General features: G+C 35.1%; 1 protein-coding gene across 4 annotated transcripts in view; it reads right to left on the bottom strand.

The window, feature by feature from the left end:
- Positions 1 to 1,153: 1,153 nt before the first annotated feature.
- PAPOLA (poly(A) polymerase alpha) overlaps positions 1,154 to 21,714 on the bottom strand; it is a 45,553-nt gene continuing 24,992 nt past the window's right edge. The window contains exons 13-22 of one of the 4 annotated variants that reach the window (XM_075426392.1): positions 17,284 to 17,337; positions 16,397 to 16,516; positions 14,592 to 14,701; positions 11,734 to 11,855; positions 10,877 to 11,019; positions 9,450 to 9,550; positions 7,603 to 7,823; positions 7,143 to 7,208; positions 5,482 to 5,556; positions 1,154 to 3,307 (exon numbers count right to left, since the gene is read on the bottom strand). In XM_075426392.1, coding sequence (XP_075282507.1) covers positions 3,212 to 3,307; positions 5,482 to 5,556; positions 7,143 to 7,208; positions 7,603 to 7,823; positions 9,450 to 9,550; positions 10,877 to 11,019; positions 11,734 to 11,855; positions 14,592 to 14,701; positions 16,397 to 16,516; positions 17,284 to 17,337 — 1,108 coding nt within the window. In that variant the 3' untranslated portion in view covers positions 1,154 to 3,211. The remainder of the gene's footprint in view (positions 3,308 to 5,481; positions 5,557 to 7,142; positions 7,209 to 7,602; positions 7,824 to 9,449; positions 9,551 to 10,876; positions 11,020 to 11,733; positions 11,856 to 14,591; positions 14,702 to 16,396; positions 16,517 to 17,283; positions 17,338 to 21,714) is intronic. The other 3 variants (XM_075426394.1, XM_075426393.1, XM_075426396.1) reach the window with 3 other exon arrangements.

Raw genomic sequence — 21,714 nt, 5'->3', positions numbered from 1 at the left:
GATTCAAGTCAGTAAGTCTAAAGCCATCTGTTAGAACCATGGCTTATTAATGTTCATTATTTTGGCTACAACAGTAATTTTCAGCTTCTTGTTTGCAGATCCGTATGATCCATGAACTTGCTTCTGGAGGTTCATGAAGCGTAACTCAAAAATAAGCCTACTGAAGCCTATTTTCAGTAGATTGAGAAACACTGAACAGAAATTTGTATATCTACCAGCAGATTTTTATTGGTCAGAAAAAATAAGAGTGGAATTAAAGCCATAAATAACATCAGCTGTGATGAAACGGAAACAGGGTGGGCAAGATATAAAGATGATGAATCTGTTCTAAACAAGACAAGCAATTGCATGCTGTGAAAAATATATACAACACAAAGGTTTATTGTTTTAGGCAGGGTAATTATAATCCGAAGACCATAATCATCAGTGGTTTTAGCAGTTAAAGAAATTTCAGTCAAAAGGAGGCTACTCATTAAAGTTACTCACATCAAGCATTTGGAGGATTGGGCTCATGCTGATACAAAGATCAATCAAGTGATGCACAGCTACTTGTAATTTTTACTTTTATTTCAGAGCAAGTTAAAATTATTTCACAAGAAGAGAAATAGTGCCATCTGCTGACATAAGAAACAGTCACTTGCAAGAAAAGCAAGGGCAAGATGCCAAAACTGTTACAGATGTTAAAAAACAGAGTCCAAAATTTTCAAGAAAATAGTATAGCCCCAAATTGTTTATGCACACATTTCTTCTAGTATTGTCAGCTTTTAACAATTCAAGATTTTGAGATGAACTCCCAATCAGGAGACAAGGAATGGATGCTGTTAAAATGTTTTTTTATTATTGTTTTTGGGGGGTTTTGAGAGGATTTTTTAGTTGGTTGGTTGGTTTGGGTTTTTTTTTGGTGGAGGGACAGACTCTGCCCCCACCAAGCCACTGCACAATCCACAACCTTTCCCTTTAACAGACTAGAACTCAACATCCTACTGAGTGTTACTGCCACTTTCAATGTCTAAAATCATGCTTATTTAGAGAACATTCATTTATGTACTATTTCCTTTAGGCCATACTGTATTTTGTCTTAGCAGAAAATTTAAGAGCCAAGTATGAATTAAGAGAGTAAAAATTTTGTACATTCAGAAAAATCAGACAACTATGGGATTGTGCTGTTTTTTATTGTGTTTTCAATGGAGAAATACATCATCTGTTTACAAAATAGCTCTTGAAAAATACAAGGAGTACAGATACTATAAAACAAAGCAAACTCCAGTCATGAGACACTACGTACATCATGCGAAAGCAACAGTCTGATCTCCAGGTTATGAAAACTAGAATTAAAAAGTCACTATACAGAAAGGTTCCAAGTTTCCAGCTTGGTAAAACTTGGGTGCAGTTACATGAAACATTTAATAAAATGAAAAAGAGTTTCTGATGTGTAAACAAAATGACAAGACTAAATTTGTGCCTGGCAATTTCAGTCTAAACTCCATAGCTACACAAAATACACAGACACCTTGTACACTTCAACTGTTAATATAACCTTCTTTGGGGGATGGACGACAGCAGCAGGCTGCACAGGGTAAGGAAAAGAGAAATATTGTATACTAGACATCTTAGACAAATGGCAAAAAAACCCTTCAGTTACTGCACAGCCTAAGTAAAAGAAGCTACACTCTGACTTTGGAGAATTAATTTAGAAGGATAAGGGGAAGAGTGTAAGTAATTTAATTTCAACATGAAAGATGCACGTGTAATAGGATGGAGCACAACGGGAGAAGGGAGTTCATAAAACATGCTAATCAAAGTATGGGAAGTATGATTTGACATCCCATGTATTTCAGACTTAAGTAATAGTAACATGAAGTTTGTTATCTACATCTGGTATTACTGTTGGTATCCCTCATGCTCCTCAAATAATGCTGTTCTTTGCTATGAGAGATTCTTTTGAATGAAAAAGTTGTTACTTTTTTGATAGGACTACAAGAACAAAAAATAGGAGTAAGAGAGCTTACTAGATGTCAAGTGCTTACTAGAAATATGATTTTTAAAAATTCAACATTGTTCAGTATGTAAAACTATTTCTGATGAGCCATCTAAAAACAAAAAGGTTAAAATTCTTAGGGAAAAAGTCTTTTTGCTTTTATTTAAAATTTGAAGCTTTTTAATGCATACAGGACTTCTATGGAGTGTACAAATATCATCTCATATTTAGTGATTCAAAGGCCATCAAGACAGGTGTTATATTTCACAGGCACACAATATTTACTTAAACAATCTAGTCATGGGACAGAATTTTGAATTTGTGCCTACAGACCACAAGGTATTATGATTAGGTAAGGGGCAGGAGGGGAACCCAATTGAGTGTGTGGCTTGTATTTATTTTGTATAAATAACTATTGTCCTATATGGTGCATACAACCTGCAAAAAAACTCCCAACAGTAAACACAAAAGCTTTTCTCAAGAAATAAAAGGATCAAAAAGGGAATAAGGAGATTGATTAGCTCAAAGAAAAGTTTATTTGCTGTTTGATTGCCAATCTGTATGCACCTTAAAACAATCCTATAAATAAAAGTAGACCACATCTTAATCATGTCCCACCAATACCAAAACTTCCCAATTACTTCCTCAACATAGGTCTTATAACCTCAAGATTTGACATTTCATTTTAAAGGCTTACTGCTGCTTGATGGCAGTCGAACTAGATACACCATACACTTTGTTTTCAACGTATAGTACATCACAGAACATCACCCAATTTGCAGATTGCTACTATTGAAGAGATTCTTCAATAAAACAAAAGTATCAGCTGAAGATCTAAAATTAGTCATACTCCAATAAAAAAAAAGGTACATAAAAGTGCATTTAAGGGATTCTTATGCCAGTTCTACCTCAATTTTGAAACAATGGATCAAACAAATTCAATCAGAATGTCAAACATGGCTACAAATAGTGTTCATGTTTTTAAAGGCAGCAATCCTTCGAAATATTTAATGCAACTGTTGCTAACACATTAATTGTACTCCTGGCTTCACATACTAACCTGGACTTCCAATGAAGTGGTGATTTTAGCCCAGAAAGGGAAGTGCACAAAATATACCTAAATCCATTTACGACCATGTTCTAGTCTTGCACCCTCCGTTCTCCTTTTTTTCTAGGATTAGAAGACAACAGGTTGAGTTGGCAGATACTGTTTATGGACCCCTGAGGTTGGTTTTACCGGTTCAATCTCAATTTTATTGAATTCTTGATAACAGGAATAGGATTTGCAGGGAGAGCAGGGATATCTGAAAGGTCTGTACTGGGTGTTTTCTGAAAAGAAAATAAGAAGTTTGGTTGTATTTTAACTTTGTAAATATCAAAAGAAAAATACTGTAGTGACCGAAAGAACTAACTTTCCAAAACAAGATCTTCAAAAGAGTTTTTAAGAACAGAGCAAGATAACGATAATTACAAATTAAATACAGAAGCAAGTATTTCCTTTGCCTGCACAGTCATTATTAAGGAAAATTTGTGCAACATTTGTAAAACTGGTTCATAGTATGCATTTCCTTTTTTGACAACTGCAGGAAATTAGGAAGTGCTACAGATAAAGCTGAACGTACTAATAACCTATATTAAATTAAACATAATATCCATACAATAAGGATGTTTCATCAGTGACATCTACTATCTAATCTACATGTTTAGTATTTAAAAATTCCTTTGAACAATTCAATGTCCAGCCTCACCCCCTTACAGATGAATGATGGAAAACTGTCCCCAATGCAAATATGTGTCTTCACACATATTTCACTGTTTAAAAGCTCTTTACAGCCAAATTTCCAACTGTTCACAATAGCTTAGATTTACATGTAAAACATACTATGAACACTAAAGCAGTGCTATATGACTGCATTAAGAATTTTACCTCGAAAATAATCTGAACATTTTTTTCTCACTTAGAAGACTAAATCCCATTCAGCAAAATTACATCTGAAGCCAAATAAAAGTAAAACACAGAAAAGGAACACTCAAGATTCAGTGCCACTCATTAATTTCTCACATGTTTAACAAGCTTCTATTGGTTTTGGGGTTTTTTGTGGGTTGTTTTCTTTTGTTTTAGTTTTGAAGCATTTCTCTCCCACTTTGGCAGATTGTTTGACACCACAATAACCCAGTTATCATGCGTTACTTCCCATGATGTATCAGAAAATGTTCTTGCATGTTATAAATGTCCAAAATTAATTATGGTACAGTTGATCCATGGGAAAAACTGCATTAAAATGACTGCTCTTAACTGTTGTTTTATTAAAAAGAAATCAACCAAGGTACACTGACTGATACAGTAGCAAAGCACAATGCAGTAAGGACTTCGCACAAAATAGGTTTGACCTCCCGTCTCCCCCCTGCCCCCAGTAGCCCAGCTCTGGTTGGTGCTGACCTGTGGTTTAACACATTCCTCTTTTCTGCAACATGAGCACTGTTTTAGCAAAGCTAACGAGAATACTGAAAAATGACAGAAGAGGCCCGTCATTCTTTTACAGTTTCCAGATTACTTTTGCTAAAGTAACAGCTATTCAATTTTTAAAACCCACAAAGCTTTTCATAACTGTCCCTCAACAATAGGTGAAATAAACTTGGTGTACTAAGTGATCTAAAAATTTTCCCTGAAGCAGTTTAGAGTGCCCATGTAACATCTAGATTTTGCCAAACAATTTTGGTACCATTATTCAGTACTGCTCATGTAGTTCAAAAAATCCAGTAACAAATACCATTAACACTATTACAATGTATCTCCATTTTCAATCAATACATTTACTACACATGATTTAATAAGTGTGCATAAAATGCTTTGTGATAGTGAAATTTTAATCAGTAGAGCACTAAGAGAAGCTTAGAAATGCTAGTAAGGACAAAGATGTGTTCTCTAAAAGTTGTTACAGTATTAGGAACAAAAATTTAAGTGAATGCCACAGAATTCTTAACCTGATGTCCATTTTTCCAATGCTCCTTACATTTATAATACCTGCAGTGAAGCAACATGGCCGGCTAACGAATTACAAGATTACAACTTCTCTCTCTCATATCAAATATCAGAATCTGAAGTTTCATTTCAGACATTCTTAGTTTCTCAACCTCTACCACTGTATCTTTGAGCTGCAGCTATTTAAAGCATTTGTTTCCTTGTTAGAAAGGATTATTCTGTGGTGTGCAAAGCACAAAGGAATAAACTGAGCCCCTTACTTTGAAGTACAATTCAGAAGAGCGAATCCAGCTTCGGTCAGTTTGTATGGCAAGCCATACATGTTTAGCTACAATGCACATTCAATAAGATCAATGACCATCTAAAACACAAAAATTGTGACAGTAACAACAAGCAGCTTTCCATACAACGGATTTATATTAAAAGTTATACATTTTTAACATCTGGACTCATTTTAATTTTAATGTTTTTACCACAGATTAGCACACAGACACAGAGGTGGTGTTTTTAAAAATAGTACCTGAGGAGCTTGCAGAGAAGTTGTCTGAAGAGTTTCTGTTTGAGAATTAACACTCACTTCCATTTCAAGTGAATCCTAAAAAAACAAAAACATCAACACAGTTACACCGCTTCGATTATAAAAGCTATTTATACAGAACTCCATTAACCAGAAAGCCTTAAGTCCTGCATATACAGAAAAAAAAAAAAGGCAAGTATCAGTACATGATACACTGCTACCCATCTTTTTACAATATAGAAACTGCCACACTAGAGAATGTTTTGCTGATTAGGAATCTGACATTAACAAAAGCTACAGCACTTCTCAGCTGTCACTTGTTTAACCACTTAACACTTTTTATACAGAATCCTACAGGAAAACATTACATCCCATTCAACTTATTAAAGACAAAAAGAAGAGAAGCAAAGAAGACCATGTGAAAAGCTACTGAATTTGTTGCAAATTCAGCTGCATAACGGGTTGAATGAGCTTTCTGGATGAACAGATGAATGTCAGAGCCAGTTTTTCAGGTAAAAGAGTGGGACTGCATGGTTAAAGCAGGACCACAGCACATTCTCATATTAGTGAAAACAGCCTGTTAGTTAAAATTGTACCTGTTAGTAAACCATACCATAACAAAAAAAGCATGCATTTCAATGGAGAAAAAACTATGTTCATGTCTATTAAAAGAAATTCATCCCTCCAATTCCTTCCATGCATATTAAGGACATAAGATTTAGAGGAGACTGACAATAAAAGCTAACAGGATTACCTATTTCTTTTATAATGATCTGTATCCAGAGGTTCTATTTCGAATGTTAGGATTAAATGCTTACATGTATTTCTGCCTTCACCTGTCTTGAGTTCAAAGGGATTTCATGGTGACTACATAACGAGATACAACTCCTCACTTAAGGGTGTGGAAACTATAAGCCAAAGCACTTAATAGACATTTTAATTTCTTGGCATATTTTCCATAGTACTCAGAATGCAACAAAATGTGCCATATAAAAACTGTACATGCCCAAGTGGAGAGCTGCTATCATTAGGCTGAAGACAGACTGGCACCCTTTCTGTTCACCAATAAGCAGACAAATTGTCTGCTAAATTACAAAATACTGGAAGGGCACACTTGGCTATCTGGAAGTCCCTAAAAGGTATGCTGAAACTTCATACAATAATTTCACTACCAGAAAAGATTTATTTACCATTATTTGAATTTTTTTTTTTCTTAATCTATAAAGTGAACAAAGTAGCATCTGGCTACGGGATTCTCAGCCCAACACGCAAAACTCCCAATGGAACACATAGGACTAAGTAACACGAAGCAAGTTCACAACAAAGGCAAAGCAGGCATATAGACACATCCCTGCTCTGATTTAACAAATCCATAAATATCATCATTAATTTTTTTCACTACACATAATACTGTGTGAATTACCAGTAAAGAAATCAATGTCCTGTGTGACCACAGATTCAGGTTCAGCTTAGCCTGCCACTTAGTAATGTACTGCAATTCATTAATATTGACATAAACATTGAAAAAAAACATACCATTTTGATTTCTTTACTGGAGACTCTATACTATATCTACAAACAGTCATTGCTGGAAAGAAACACTATGATTTTTACAGGAAGAGTCCCCATTAACATACACAGAAATGTATGGTCTAAGCATATACCTTAGTTTCCATTTTTTCATGCTCATTCAAATCCATACAGCTAGTCTCTTCACTTATTTCATCCTGCTGAAACACAAACAAACCCAGAAGCTATTACAAATCAGAAAAACGTATTTTAAAAAATCAATAAGAAAATAAGGTCATAAAGCGGTTTTGAAGACAGAATTAGTTGTAAGACTTAACATGTTTAACAAAAAAATTACTTTTAAGACAAGAATTTAGAATCTAAGCATTTGTGCTAACGCAGTACATGTGTCGTGATGAATGTTAGCGTATTAAAAAACCACTAACACCTAAGCAAGCTGAATACATAAAGCGGCAATGCAATCACAGTAGGAAATATACACCCCATTTAACAAAATATCTGAAACTTGGAACATGAGAATCAGCACTCTGCAGCTGAAATGAATATTGAAATTTTTGGATATGGCTATGGTATGATCTCAAAAATCTCAAATACCTCTTCAATTTTCATTTTCTTGGGAGACTCTTCTTTATGGGGAGATGATGTCCTTTTCAATGCTGTGACAGGGCTAGGCATTTTTGTGGCAACATTTCCTGAAGTTCTTGGTGATGGATTTAATAGATATGCTGAAGAAACAATTCTAGAGATGGCAGGCTTTGGTGGTGGAGAAATGGCTGGTTGTGTGGCAGTTTGAGGAATGCTTTCATTTGCAGTACCTATAGATAAATAATTTAAGAAGTTTAAACAAGATGATTTGACACAACCATTTCAGTTCAATCACTGGTACTTTTTTTTTTTTTCCAAAACCACTGGTATCTAGTAGGCATCAAGGAAGTGGTACAAGCATCATGTTTGGAATGGCACGTGTGCATACACAGCACAGTTTAGTTTCATGCTCATTCTGAGAGAGAACTCCTGTACCAGATACAGGGTAGCCATGTCAGTGACACTCTGCTTGGTCTGATCAATCCTGCTTAACAGCAGGATATACTAGCCCAGACAGAGCTCTGTACTAACACAGGAGCTCTGAACAACCTTGTCTAGTAGAAGATGTCTCTGCTCATGGCAGGGGGGTTGGAACTAGACGATCTTTAAGGTCACTTCCAACCCTTACCATTCTATGATTCTATATTATTCTTGTTACCCAAGTAAGTTTTACTGTTTCTGTACTCGGCCATATATATGCACTGCCAGAGACTGCCTTAAATCAAATCAAGAGCAATCTGATACTCCCTTTGTCACTCAAACATGAAGTTTATCGTTTCTCAGGCTCAGAGTATGCAATGACAGATACAAAGTCATCACAGAGCATCAGATAAAGACCTGACATTCCATACACCCTTTTGAAAAATGCTCCATATGACCAAGCTCCTCTTCTTCAATTGCCTACCTCAAACCAACAGGCACATATCGGGAGATATACTCCAGGATGAAAAAAATTACACTGAGGAAATTTTTCATTAATAACTACCACGTGACTCAAAATCTAAGAATGAACAGCTTCTTGATATGCTTCCAAATACAAGAAACAGTAATGCCATTTAAGCTCTATTTAGTGCTCATGGACAAACTTACTCACATTGATGCACTTGTGACTTACAATAAAAATCACAGAACAGCAAGACCGTCCCAACACATCAGAGTGAAGTAAGATAGATCTCATCTTGAAAGACTAACAAGTTGGTCCCCTTTCGCATCTATTTCTGACTTACTGCTTGTATACAGCTAAAGTTCCATCAAAATAGAGGAGTACCTGACTCTGCTAAGTGAACATTTTCACCAGATGCCTTTGTTCTTTCAGTAAAAAGTAATTTTTTTTTTTTTTAAGTACTAAGTGAAATGTACTTCCTGTAGAAAATATGGAGGATAAAGTCAGCACACAGTGGGACATATCTGAAAAGACATCAGGAAGGAGAATGTATACTGCTTACATCTGAGTCTCTCTCATTCCTAGAATCAGTTTCATGAAGCACAAAGAGCAGGAACATGGAAGCACACATCACAGTACAGAACCACCTCTTACGTTTAGCTACAAAGTGGACTAAAAATAAATGCAAAAATTGTTCTTCCAGCTTTAGTCAGTTTTTCCTCATTTGACCAACTGACCTACAGACTTGCATCATGTCATTGGAAAAATGCTGCTATTGTGAATGGCAAATATAAACCCCTAAGAATAAAAGAATAAACAAATATCACAGCACAAAATGTTCTGCCATGATTTCCCGAGTTCTAAAGAAATTAGTTAAATCTGTATATCAAGGAGAACATGTTACAGCATGTGTTAAGTAAAGACCTAAACCGCTTTATAAACATTAAACAATATACTACGCCATTTTCCTTACCCCCTGAGCTTTCACTGGAATTTATTTGTGGCACAGTGACTTCAGAAGCCTGTATGTTGGTCACAGATGCTGCTGTTACAGCTGGCGCAGGACTGCTTCTGCTAAAAAGAAAAGTAAAGCTGTGGTGCTATATGATCTGCCTTTCATCACATTATACGCATGGCCAGTAACCATTGCTGATAGCGTTTTACCTACATCAGAGCAGAACTTACAATACTACGTCACAGTAGGATGAAGAAATGAGTATTGGTAATCTACTATCAAACCTGAGCAATGGAAGCTATTTCAATAAATTCAATTTCACAGACAGTTTTTTTGACCAGTAAGAAGTTGCATTTTAAAAAAAGCAAAAATTAAGGCAATGTCTGCCCAAATAAGGTGCAGGGGAAAACACAGCACCTATTTTCCTGAAGGACAGAACAAAACTAGTGTAGAACTGCTGGAATAGAGAGTTTGTTTTCAATCTACACACACTATTATGACCATGATTTCAGTCTGGACTTCCCAAGCAAAGGCCTGTGATTTCACATGACAAAATAATTTTTTCATCATTTTTCAAGACATAGGGAAGCAGTATGTGTCTAAAATCAAAACAGGGCAGTTTCCTTTTCAAGTGTGACATCCTAGATATTATAGACTTGTTTTAATAGCATAGTCAGTGGCATCAGCTATTGGAATCAATTACCAAAGAGGACTAACTAAAAGAGCACTTGTCAAAAGGAGTAAGTTCAGTGAACTTAAGTATTTTATCCTACACAATATCTTGTAATATACATCTAATAATGCACAACTGTAGGAGATTGATGTTAACTTCTTTGCGTGTCAAACAGACAAACATGAGACTCTTGAAAGAGAGCAGAATCCCAGTTGGGCAAACAGAATCTTCAGTTGGGCAAACTGAAGTTTAGATAGGAAAAGACTTAATACAGGAGGTTAGGATTAAGATAAACATTAATATGTACACTTTGACAACACAAAGGAGATTTATGAACCTAAGCTTCATTTGCATAGTTAACATCAGTAATAGCAGTAGCACTGATTTCCCAGACAGAAAGTCTAAACTTCTTTACTGTCTCGCATTTCGATCCAAAACTCACATAACCCTTCCTCACTCTCACACCTCAATTTCCTGCTCACTACCTCTCACAGCCGCCTGCTGCAGTGCCCCCAAGTTTTTATGTCACCTTGTTCTTCTAAGTGTCTTTACCCAACCTTACAACTCCTCATCTGAAGTCCAGTGCCATGCTCCTTATCCCCCAAATTTAGCCCTGCTCCAGTGCTCAAACTGGAAATAAGAATGTCTGCAAGCTCCAACATGTAACATTCAAACCTTGGTAACTGTAGTATCTCACGCATGCAGTATTTGCTATGCTTTTAACATGAGTAATTCAGGAACAGAAAGCAGCAAGACTGAAAATCTTCATTACCCCTGAGAACTTCCAGAACTGTTCAATGGACTCGTCTTCATAGCACTAGTAGGCGAAGGCACAGACGTGCTGTTATCACTGTCCATAGATAAGTCTAGGCTGCTGTCATTCAGAGCCGTCAACCTGATCCCTTCTGTTGAATGCTGCAATCCACAAGATAGAAGAAAACTGTATTGGTCTTATTAAGGGCTTAAAAATCAGTGAAGCTTCAAATTATGTGATGTTTCAGTTATGCAAAACATTAGCTGTTACATGTGTGAAGAAAAAAGAAACAAGAGGTGATTTAAGAGTGATGAAGTTCCACCATGAATTAAGTGTGTATGCATGCGGTTAAATTTAAGTACATTCTTTGGAAAGAAAAAAAAACAACAAAATAAAACCTGAGAGTAAGAACATTTCAAATGCAAACCATAAATGTACAATTTTCAAATCCTTTTACATGCAAATGATCCACTATCCTGTCCAGGCCATTTCCTCTCATCCTGTCGCTAGCAGGGAAAAAAAAAGGCTTCAGGTTGCATTAGGATCGGTTTAGATTGGATATCAGGAAAAATTTCTTTATTGAAAGAGTTGTGAAGTATTGGAACAGGCTGCCCAGGGAAGTGGTGGAGTCACCATCCCTGGAGAGATGTTTCAAAAATGTGCAGACATGGTACATTGTTGGACATTCTGGGAAATATAGTATTATATTCAGTGCATCTAGCAATACTGCTACAGTCAAATGAGATCACGTTGCTTATACAGGTAAAACTAAGCTTTCAAAGTGGGATTTTAGTTCTTTGATTAGTACATCTAAAAAGCTGATGAATCATTTCTCAATAGCATTTTTATTGCTCTCAAATATTAGTCAAGTTTACCTTTTTCTTTTTCTGAAGCACGTGATTAGGTAGCAGTTGGTGAAGTTGCTTACGTTTCACATGCCTTGCAGCAATCTTCATATCCATCTCAAACATCTTGCTGTTTATTGCTTGCCTATAAACTACACAATTAAAGTAGCGTTAAGACATACTGAAGCATTTTGCAAAGTCCACTTACTTGCCCAGGCAGAAACGATCTACACTTTTGGAACATTTGTTACCCTCAAGAACAGGCATAGTGCTTCATTGTTCTGGAGGGAAAAATGAACTGTCTACTATGCCAGCACCAATAGTACAAACACCAAGATGTTATTTTGGAAACAGGTGACCTGTTTTCCAAGAAAAAAAAAAAACATCTTGCAAGTGCGCAGTTCTCTAAACTACACCGTTAACAAGTTTTAACGGTAATAGCTATGAAGTGAATTCTCCATTTCATCTCGAAGGGACTAAAGACAGAAGTAAAATTTTCTGCTAAGAATTTCAGTATTTACATAAAATTATTTTCTTCACAGTTGATTCAGCTTTTATTTATGCAGCTCCTATAACAAATGGTTTCTAATTCAGAAGTTGAATGCTTGTGCGCCAGCTAATATTTTACAGATGATTCTGGCAACTCAGATACCACTACGTTTTTATACAAAAGTGATTTGTGTTTGGTCTTTTCTGCTGTTTCAGGTTCTTTTTGGTTGGTTTGCTTTGTTTTACTTTTTTTATTCTAATTATGTCTATTATAATGAGCTATTTCTCCTCACCTCAGAACATTTACTTCTGGTGAGTCAACACAGTTAGTGCTAGTAAAGGCACTACACTGCAACCCAACATCTTGGGTTCTAGTAAAGCCAGGTAAAAATGAAAAAATTTGTTGTTCTTTCACACTGACATTCTGTGCGATGTTGAACAAAGCTGTGGCAGACCTATGAATAAAAAAATTGCTCTGTAGTTTTGTAACAGAAGAATTTAAGAGATATCTCCCTTATTCATGGTCTATTCTACAAATTTTTAGGAATCCCATTGAATAGGCTGTGAATGTGTAATTAAAAAGCTGTTAAGAGACAGACACACACAGACTTCAACGATACCACATACTAAAGAGCCTACTACACTAATTCTTGGTACTGAAGTAGGCCATAAAGCCTCTATGTAAAGATCATACCAGTTACAGTTAAGGTAGGCACACGCTCAGGAAAGCTAGATCTGGTTAAAGCATTCCATATTCCTGACTGTAGGTCTTACCCAAAGTTTCAGTACAAGGTAAACCTAGCCTACTCTCCATGGCTCTATTCTGCCCCCTGCTTCCACTAAAAAGCAAGCTATTCCCTAATTCCATTCTTGACAATGCGTCAGTAGTTTTGATAAAAATCTTAGAATCCATTGCAAAAGACAGGGCAAACAGAAGCTTGTGGGTGGATTAAAAACAATGAGGACAGACTGACATTAATTTGAGATGACAAAGAAACCCACAACACACAAACAGAAATTGTTTGCTAGCTGGTTACCTTTGGAAGCATATGTACAAATCGAACAGAAAACTATGCAACATAGTCTACAATAATTTTAATGAAATGGTACTTCATTTAAAATCTCATATATTTAGACTAATTTCAGATCTGAATATAGCACAACTAAATTAGATTCAAAATCATAAGTGCAACTTTCAGTATTTTCATACTAAAAATCTGACGAGTACACTATTGAAATATCTGTTTATAAACAACAAAAGACCTGAGAAACTGTAATTCGTAGTTCACTCCTTGTGAATTCATTATCAATCCTTTAAAGTGGCAGCCAAGCTACTATGCCTTTTCTAAATTCTCAAAAATTAGACTGGTGTGCCTATAGTTCCACCTTCACCACTTAAAGGCATATTCCACCTCCCAAGGAAACAAAAATCCCTTTGACTGAAAAAGGCAGAGATATATATATACACGCACATCCTGACCCCTAACTCCAGCTATGCGACAATAAAGAACTTTCAAACCCTGGCATGACTTACTAAAAAAAATATATATTTTTATTATATTCACTCATACACCCACACCGGCGTGGGGTGTATAATCTCCTCCCTTCCAGTCTTACAAAGTCTTAGAAATCCAGAGACTAGGGTTGCATTGGGTAGCACTTAAACCTATTCCTTTAACTCTGTAACATGTAATAATTGAGCCTTAACTGCCATTTGTTTAAAAATGATACTGCAAATTTATGAAATGAGTCTGTCAAAGGTACTGTTCCTTTCCTAGTCTTAGGCTCTGGAGTTACACTCTCCAGCTGTTAGCAATTCTTTGCTTACAAACTTCTTCTGTGTGTTCTAAATTATTTTTGTGAATCAAAAAGTAAACATCAGAAAAAGTCAAAAAGGTTTCTTGTACTGAGTGTTACATGTGAAAATAAAAGTTTCTGAATGAACTAGCTAGTATGAAACACAATGGAATAAGAGGCATTTTGTTCTAGAGTCTACTAGATACTCAGCTTGAATCCACTGATAAATTCAGTTACACCAAGTAATGAAAATATTTAAACTATACACATACTGTTAAAATGAAGTTAGGCTAGGTAGTTTACATATGATAACCAATTTGCTTGTTTAACAAACATCACAATATAATGTACAATTTTTAGTGAGATCTGAAAGATTTGTATCATTTTAATCAGTTTTAATAACAAACCAAAACCAATTAATCTGAAGTGTCTAGAAGCACTAAAACTCATTAAAACTGTATTTCATTAAATAACACTAACTCCTTATCTGAATACTTCTACTCTATGTCTAAATAGAATTCTACTACTGAAAGACTACCTTATAAACAAAGACAATAACTTCAAGTTTTTTAACACCAGAACGTTTAGAAAGCAACACTCACCTGTGTCTGTAAAAGACTGAATGTCGTAGGTAAGATCAACACTTAAATTTTCAGAGTTTTCAGTTTTCTTAAACACCAACCCAATCACCCACATGGTACGGTATTCTTCCCTGAAAAAAATTTATATAAAAGTCATATAATACTGACAGAAAAACTGAATAATTTAGTAAGTTATGTGCTATAACAGACAGCTGTGCATTTTAGCTCCACTAGCAATGGGGAGCTAGCCATAAAAAGGCAAAAACCAAAAGCTGGCTTAATGACATTTCCTTTTCAATTGCAATAAAAAAGTCATGAAACACTGACACATGTATTGCCAGCAAACTGAACGAACTAAGATCACCGGCAGATTACTTCATTCATTTGGACTTTGGTATAGATTCTCTCATTTTTAGGAGTTACACCTAGCCGTTGCAACAGTAAAGGAAATACATTTGAAAGGAGGTAACAGGATTTCAGCACCTAACCCTGGAAGTACTCAGAATCTATCCACTGACTAAATAACTTCCATTTTGCCACCTAAACTTGTCTTCAACTCTCGAATTCCTTAGCTGTAACTGACGACCAAGTGCAGTTTTCAGGTAAGAAGAGACTGCCTTTGACAGCTCACCTTCACAGAGCATACACGGGAGATGACTACTATATTCTATTACAGAATACACTGTAACACTTCCATAGCAGCTCAAGACATTTAATGTTTTAATTCAAAAGTCTTTTCCCTGCAAGACTATTTCAGGAGAACACTGTTTTCCAATCAATCAATGAACAAATTTAGGCAGGCAGGTGATAGAACATACATTGCTTACATCAGGAAAAAGACCTGTCCTAAAAGCATTGCCTACATCAAGTCCTCTGAAATAAGAGCTAATCAGAGCCTGTAATTCTGCAGGCAGTTGTAGCTGTACCCACTAAAATGGTGCTGAAGAGGTACTGCCTGCTTTTGTCCAAGTTCACTTTGAACATCCAGGTAATTTATGCTTATAACTTTAAAAAAAAGTAGCACCATACTGTCACTTGAAGCAGTTGATATCTGGAAAAGGCTGTGTGGAAGGTAAACAAAGCTTTTCACATCCTCCCAATGAAGACAAAAATTTCTTCCCCATTCTCACACTTTACACAAATATATTTATTATAAGTTAATTACAACACTATCTAGAAATACAATAATGTCTTCAGTAGAGTTTTTAGCCCACACGCCTGCAATCATGTTGAGAGTAGGAAAAGAGGATGACAGAAGGCGGAAGGAGTTTAAAAACATATATAATCCTTAAAAATTTGAAGTGCTTGGTATTCTCTCCACCGTTTCCACATCCTGAGGAATTCTAACATCAGCCATTACCAAGTTTAAATGATATGCATCTCAACTGCTAAATTTAGTAACATTAAATGTACTTAGACACTCAAGATCTCAGTTCTACTGTGCCTGATGTTCTACCCAATTCTCAGCACTGTCTCATAATTAAAATTCTTTTACCAACTGCTGCTAGATGCTCAAACAACAGCAGCTAAGTATCTGTAGCTAACACAGATTATTGGCAAGAAATGATGCAATTAATGCAGTGATTAGCAACAATATATTCTTTCCTTAAAGCTATTTTCTGGCTTAGAAACATTCTTATACAGAATAAAGAATATCTGATTTTACAAATGGTACTTGAGAAGAGCTTAACCCTGTTTGTCTTTAGATGCTATTATTAAAAATTAACCCATTTAAGATTCAATAAAAATGCCTCTTTATTATCAATGAATTCCTATTTTAGCTAAGTTAGTTCCTCACTATTACATGAAAAAACTGTTTTGCTTACTTGTCAGGATTCTCTTTGGGTGCTGGGAATGACTGTGGATTCACATGAGCCAGTGTAATGAATTCATTCTTCTCCAGGTTTCCAACTAGAATACGGATTTTTGATTCCACCAAGCCCACCCTGCATAAATGTCATTTATTAGCAAGTTCCCATTAATGAAATAATAGAAGTATCCAACTTCATATATCAGGTTAAAATCCTCAACATTCTCCTTATACTAATATTTGAGACTAGAAATGAACTAGTGCATTATACATGACAGATTAATTCAGATTAATAAACCAAGTGAATGCACTACAAAAACTAATGCAAGGGAAGTTTCAGAATGCCTCGAAAATCTCATTACAGTGGATTTTACAAATGAAATTAAATAGCAAGACATTCCACATCAGTAAAAGGCAGTCAGCAAGAAACTCCTACATATTTTTCCAATATTCTTTTGGCTTCAGATGACGAATTTTAAAGATGAAGAAATTCCCAATGCCTGACAACCTTGAAAATTCTCTGATGAAAGAAAGCAGAACAAGTGAAAGGGGCATTTTTGTTTTGAGAAATCTTATTTCTAGAGATTGAAAACCTACCTCTTCATACTGCTTTTTTTAAAAAAAGTGCATAAGGCTGAAGAAAACAAGATTTCTAAAGTGAACCTGGCAGTGCTGTAAAGAAGCAAAATTCAAGCAACAGCCTTCACGCCCTGGTTCTTCATTTTTACTGTTTTTCAGAATCATACTGTCTTCACCCATTTAATTTTGAAACACCAAAGCTCCACTTCGTTTCATTAAAAAGTACACTAGATATTCCCTTGCATCCAAGGTTGACAGGTTTTTGTTTGGTTTTGTTGTTTGGTGTTTTTTGTTATTCTTTTAAATAGCAAGCATTATACTCACCATTCTAGTCGCTGTTTTTCTGTCGGTGCGCTTGCTAGAAGTACAATATAATGCCTTTGGAGATAAAGACAATATGCTATTCTATTTATACTTCTAAAACTAGGCATTCAAACCTTAATATTAAAATTTTGCAGCAAGTTCTACATTGCAAACTACAGATCGTTAGCTTAAATACATACCCTATAACAAAATAAAATATGGTTAAGTAGAAAAAGGAGCTATGTCCCCCAAGCGTGTGGCTAATGGACTTCTCAAAACATTTCAGATTTTAGGCATATTTGCAACTATAATTTAACACCAGTAACCTTAAAAAAAGGCTAGGAATGTAGCAACAGTTGAAAAACAGTACAGAAATTTCAGTACCTAATGAGATCAGGGATTTAACTGACTACTGGACATTCCTGGCAAGTAAAAACAATTGTACACAACTATCTATACATGCGTCAGTAGTCTTAGTCGCAACATTATGGCTGAAAAGTTAAAAGAGCAGTTAGCATATATTCCTTCGTTCAAAATCCAAAATAACACTATCAAGTGTGGTTTAAAGAAAATTTATATCTGCATTTTAGAATTGTCTGAAGACACTTATCTGAAACTTCACAAGGAATGTTTTCTCTGATGATAATTCTTAGTATCTCAATTATATTCCAGGATAATCAGTGTATATCCACTGTAAGTAAATTTCAAAGAAACAGTATACAAAGCACAAACGTTATTTTAAACAAAGAACCCAAGGATGGTGGAATGGGATATGATTACTTTTAACTTGACTTCATAATGAGGGAAGTGGCAGAACTTTACAGATCTACAGACAGAATTTTCAGAATTTTATCTGGGAATTCTATTTTAACATCCTAAGTCATCCAACCTGGCATTACTCTATACTGATATGGCATATTTAGGCATCTTCAGAGCAGTATTTAAAGAACAGCAGTAACATGAGGGATTAGATCTTAGTACATAAACCTCATAGAATGGAACGGCAGATCAATGATGATGCAAAACTATGGTGCAAAAAGAGCCCTCAGATGCTACATGCCTTCACATCTTAATGGTAAATCAAAAATCAACAGATCTTATCAGTCACTGTATGTTTCTGTACGTCTCTTTAGTTGGCAAAAGAAAAAACCCCTGCTAAAAGCTACTTTGAATTCAGTCAGAGAATGTCAACGAAGTAAGAGAATTGGAAAAGAGATGTGAAGAAACTTCTTCCCCCTTCTAGGGCATTTTACTACTTACATTTTGCATTTTGGCAGTATTAACTGCTTCATACAAAAATGTTAATGACGTTTTCCTGTTATCTGATTGAAATCTTCAATGCAGTTACTTGTAGGATACTACAACTCGATCATTTACATTACTAAAATATCTGAATTATTGCTTAGGGACAAAAAAAAGAAAAAACTGTAATAGATTTTTCCAGAAAGTTACATCTCTCTGGGAACACACACTCTGCTGACCCAAGTGGAATTTGGCAGTGATGCAGGAATCTTAAAAAATAAAATTAAAAAAAAAAAAAAAGACGATAAGGGTCCTTTACTCAAATTCTGTATGAGAAGTTACTCATTTCTAGTACCAATTTCTTCTAAGGAGCACCAGATATACAACTATCATCCGTAAGATTCCTACATCATACACACCATGCAAACTTGCAGAATATTTCATTAGTAGGAAAGGCAAATTAAGCTTTTTGTTGTTTTCAACCATGTATGAACTGAAAGAGACAAATCTCAAATCTGCAAGCATTTAAAAAAACCTCATTTTCCACTTACTAAAAGCAGCTTTGAAACAAACTTCTGAAGAACAATGTAAAAAAACAAAAAAAAAAAAACCAAAAGGCAAGCCCAAAAACCACACAACTAATTTGGCTATTGCTGTGCCTCAACTAGCTTGTGAGCACCTAGGAAAAAAGAACCACCCTAAGCCTTATTTTTTAAACTAAATATAATGATTAGCTATTTTTGCTCAGGTAGTGCTAGCTGCTAGATGAAAAAGAAAGAAAAGGAAAAGAGGCAATTTCTACCCTCCCCGCCCTGCAACTGTTAAACAATGCTGAGAGGGAATTCACCACTGGAAATCTGCTATCACCATTTCCAGTAAAATTTACATAGCACAAGTTGTTATCAATTAAGACATATGTAGTTTTAGAGTCTCCAGGTCTCGCTGCTGAATTTTACAAAAATGAGATTTGTTATCAGTTCATTAATAATTTTATTACAAAGAATGTGTCTAATTCAGAAGTATCCATTACTCTATGATAAAGAAAAAACAATTCTGAAGTTAACCTTCTACCTCTTAATGGTGATTTTTAGATGCAGAGTATTATTTTGAACTATACGGGTTTGGTCTTTTTTGTTTGAGTGTTTTGGAAACCGGTGCTGCTTCTCTTCCATTGTCTCCCTATCAGCACTATGTTTTCATAAAAATAACCTAATGCGGATATTATGGAATTGTCTTATACCATTAATACCTGTACCTATAAAAAAACCAAAGTATTTTTAAGAGTCATACTTCTTTCTGAAAAAACTGAGAACACTTGAACATGTTAATTTCAATTTTTATTATTAAGCTGTCCGGGATTTACACTTCAAATTATCCAGTGTTTTAGATAAAGTCCTGTCAAGGCAAGTGTTCAAAGCACCTTTCTGAAAGGTATGTTTATATTCTATTTGTTTAGCAGGATATTTGTCTCTATAACAGAGAAACAGTATTCTAGAGCTCATTAAACAAGTGTTATTTCTCCTATCAATAATCCATCCCTCTTGGTTTTAAGCTCTAATAATTTCATTCTCATGTAACAGTTCATACTCATGTTATACCCATTTGAAATTACTCTTGTCATTTTCCTGTAAACCACCATATCCAGCAAGTGTATGTTCTCTGTTGTTGCTTCCCCCCATCTGAAAAATATAAACCTACAAGAAGGGCAGACAACATATGTTGTAACTCCCTAACTCCAAGTAATTACTGACATTTTAAAAATGAGAAAAATAGTAACCTAAATAAAAACAGGTTTCCACATTTTCCCAATTTCTCATCTGCTCCTGTCATGCAGGTATGCAGTAGCCTCCCAATTTCCTTAGTCACACACCACTGAAGTTTGCTTATTTTAAACACAACCAAAAAGTCAAAAGTGTTTATGATCAACATAGATATCTAGCAACTAGTTGCCATTGAGAGTGATATAGATTACTAAAGCTATGCTTTCAGGGAAGAAAAGAAATGTTTATAAAAGTAAGTCTCAGAGCAAGGGATCAGATCTTCTCTTATCTGGCAGACTACTACACACTGCTTTAAATTTCAGCAGGAACAAATCAAGGCATCTACAATTTCAGGGTGAGGAGAGTGTGAAGAGCAGGGGGAAAAAAAAAAAATCTGAAACACCTAGTTTTTAAATGGAGGTTTGACCAGTAGGGCCACATTTGGTGCATACTGATGACTGCATATAATGATTTTATTTTGTAAATATTACTAACCAAAGCTTTAAATTAACTTACTAAGGTAGAACAGAAAAAATCTTGGGTAATTTAAATTAAAGCAGGCTCCGTAATACCATTCCACAGTTTTTTAAAAAAAAAATAGTAATTAAAGCAATGACATTCTGTGCATAACATGCAAAATCTGGATATTTAATGTTGGCAAGAGAAGTTTTTATTGCTGAAATGTATAAAACAGCTAAAGCTGGTACACAAAAAACTGTATTAAAATAGAGATTATTTTAAATGACACAATATTGCCTATTTGTTCCTAGTTTTGAAATAAACCAAGAAAATTTTCTAGGGAACTTATAACAAACCCTTGAGCAGAAACTGATTTGTCTGCAGCCCCTTTTTAACTTCAAAAAACAACATAACTTTACAGTGCTCTTTTTAAGTGTTTTCAAACTTAATCTCCAAGGTACAACATAAAAGCCATTCAAAGTTTTAAAGCTTTTATCATGCAAAAGGTATAGAAACAAAACACAGACACATTATGAAGGTCATCAGTCTCTTTTAATGGGGGAACTGTATATTTCAATCTTGTTTAGATTAGTACATAACCAACCAACCACCCAACACAGAAACAAGTGTAAGATATATTTGATCTTGATTCAAGAAAAATGGGTCTCCAACTTCCACTGAGGGCAAAGAATATGTAGTCATATTTTAATAATCCATATTTATTATAAAGATACAACTTTCAGCAAGTCCATATACATTTAACAAGCTTCTGCCCCACAAGCATATTACTAGAAAACCTAAATATGTGAAGTGTGAACTTCAGTATTTCCTTTAGCGACATTACAAAATTAGAGACACTAAGTGTGAAAGAGTATTAATAAAGAGCCAAAAGCCTTAAGCTTTAATAAAAAAAAAAATCTAATAACCACTATATCTGGCAGTTAGTCAACACAACTGCAAAAATATCTTTTATTATCAGAGTGAACTGTTG

Source organism: Opisthocomus hoazin, chromosome 7 (assembly GCF_030867145.1).
Source record: "Opisthocomus hoazin isolate bOpiHoa1 chromosome 7, bOpiHoa1.hap1, whole genome shotgun sequence".
Taxonomy (NCBI): domain Eukaryota; kingdom Metazoa; phylum Chordata; class Aves; order Opisthocomiformes; family Opisthocomidae; genus Opisthocomus; species Opisthocomus hoazin.
The sequence above is the reverse complement of the archived record's forward strand: the minus strand, read 5'-3'. Positions and strand labels throughout refer to the sequence as shown.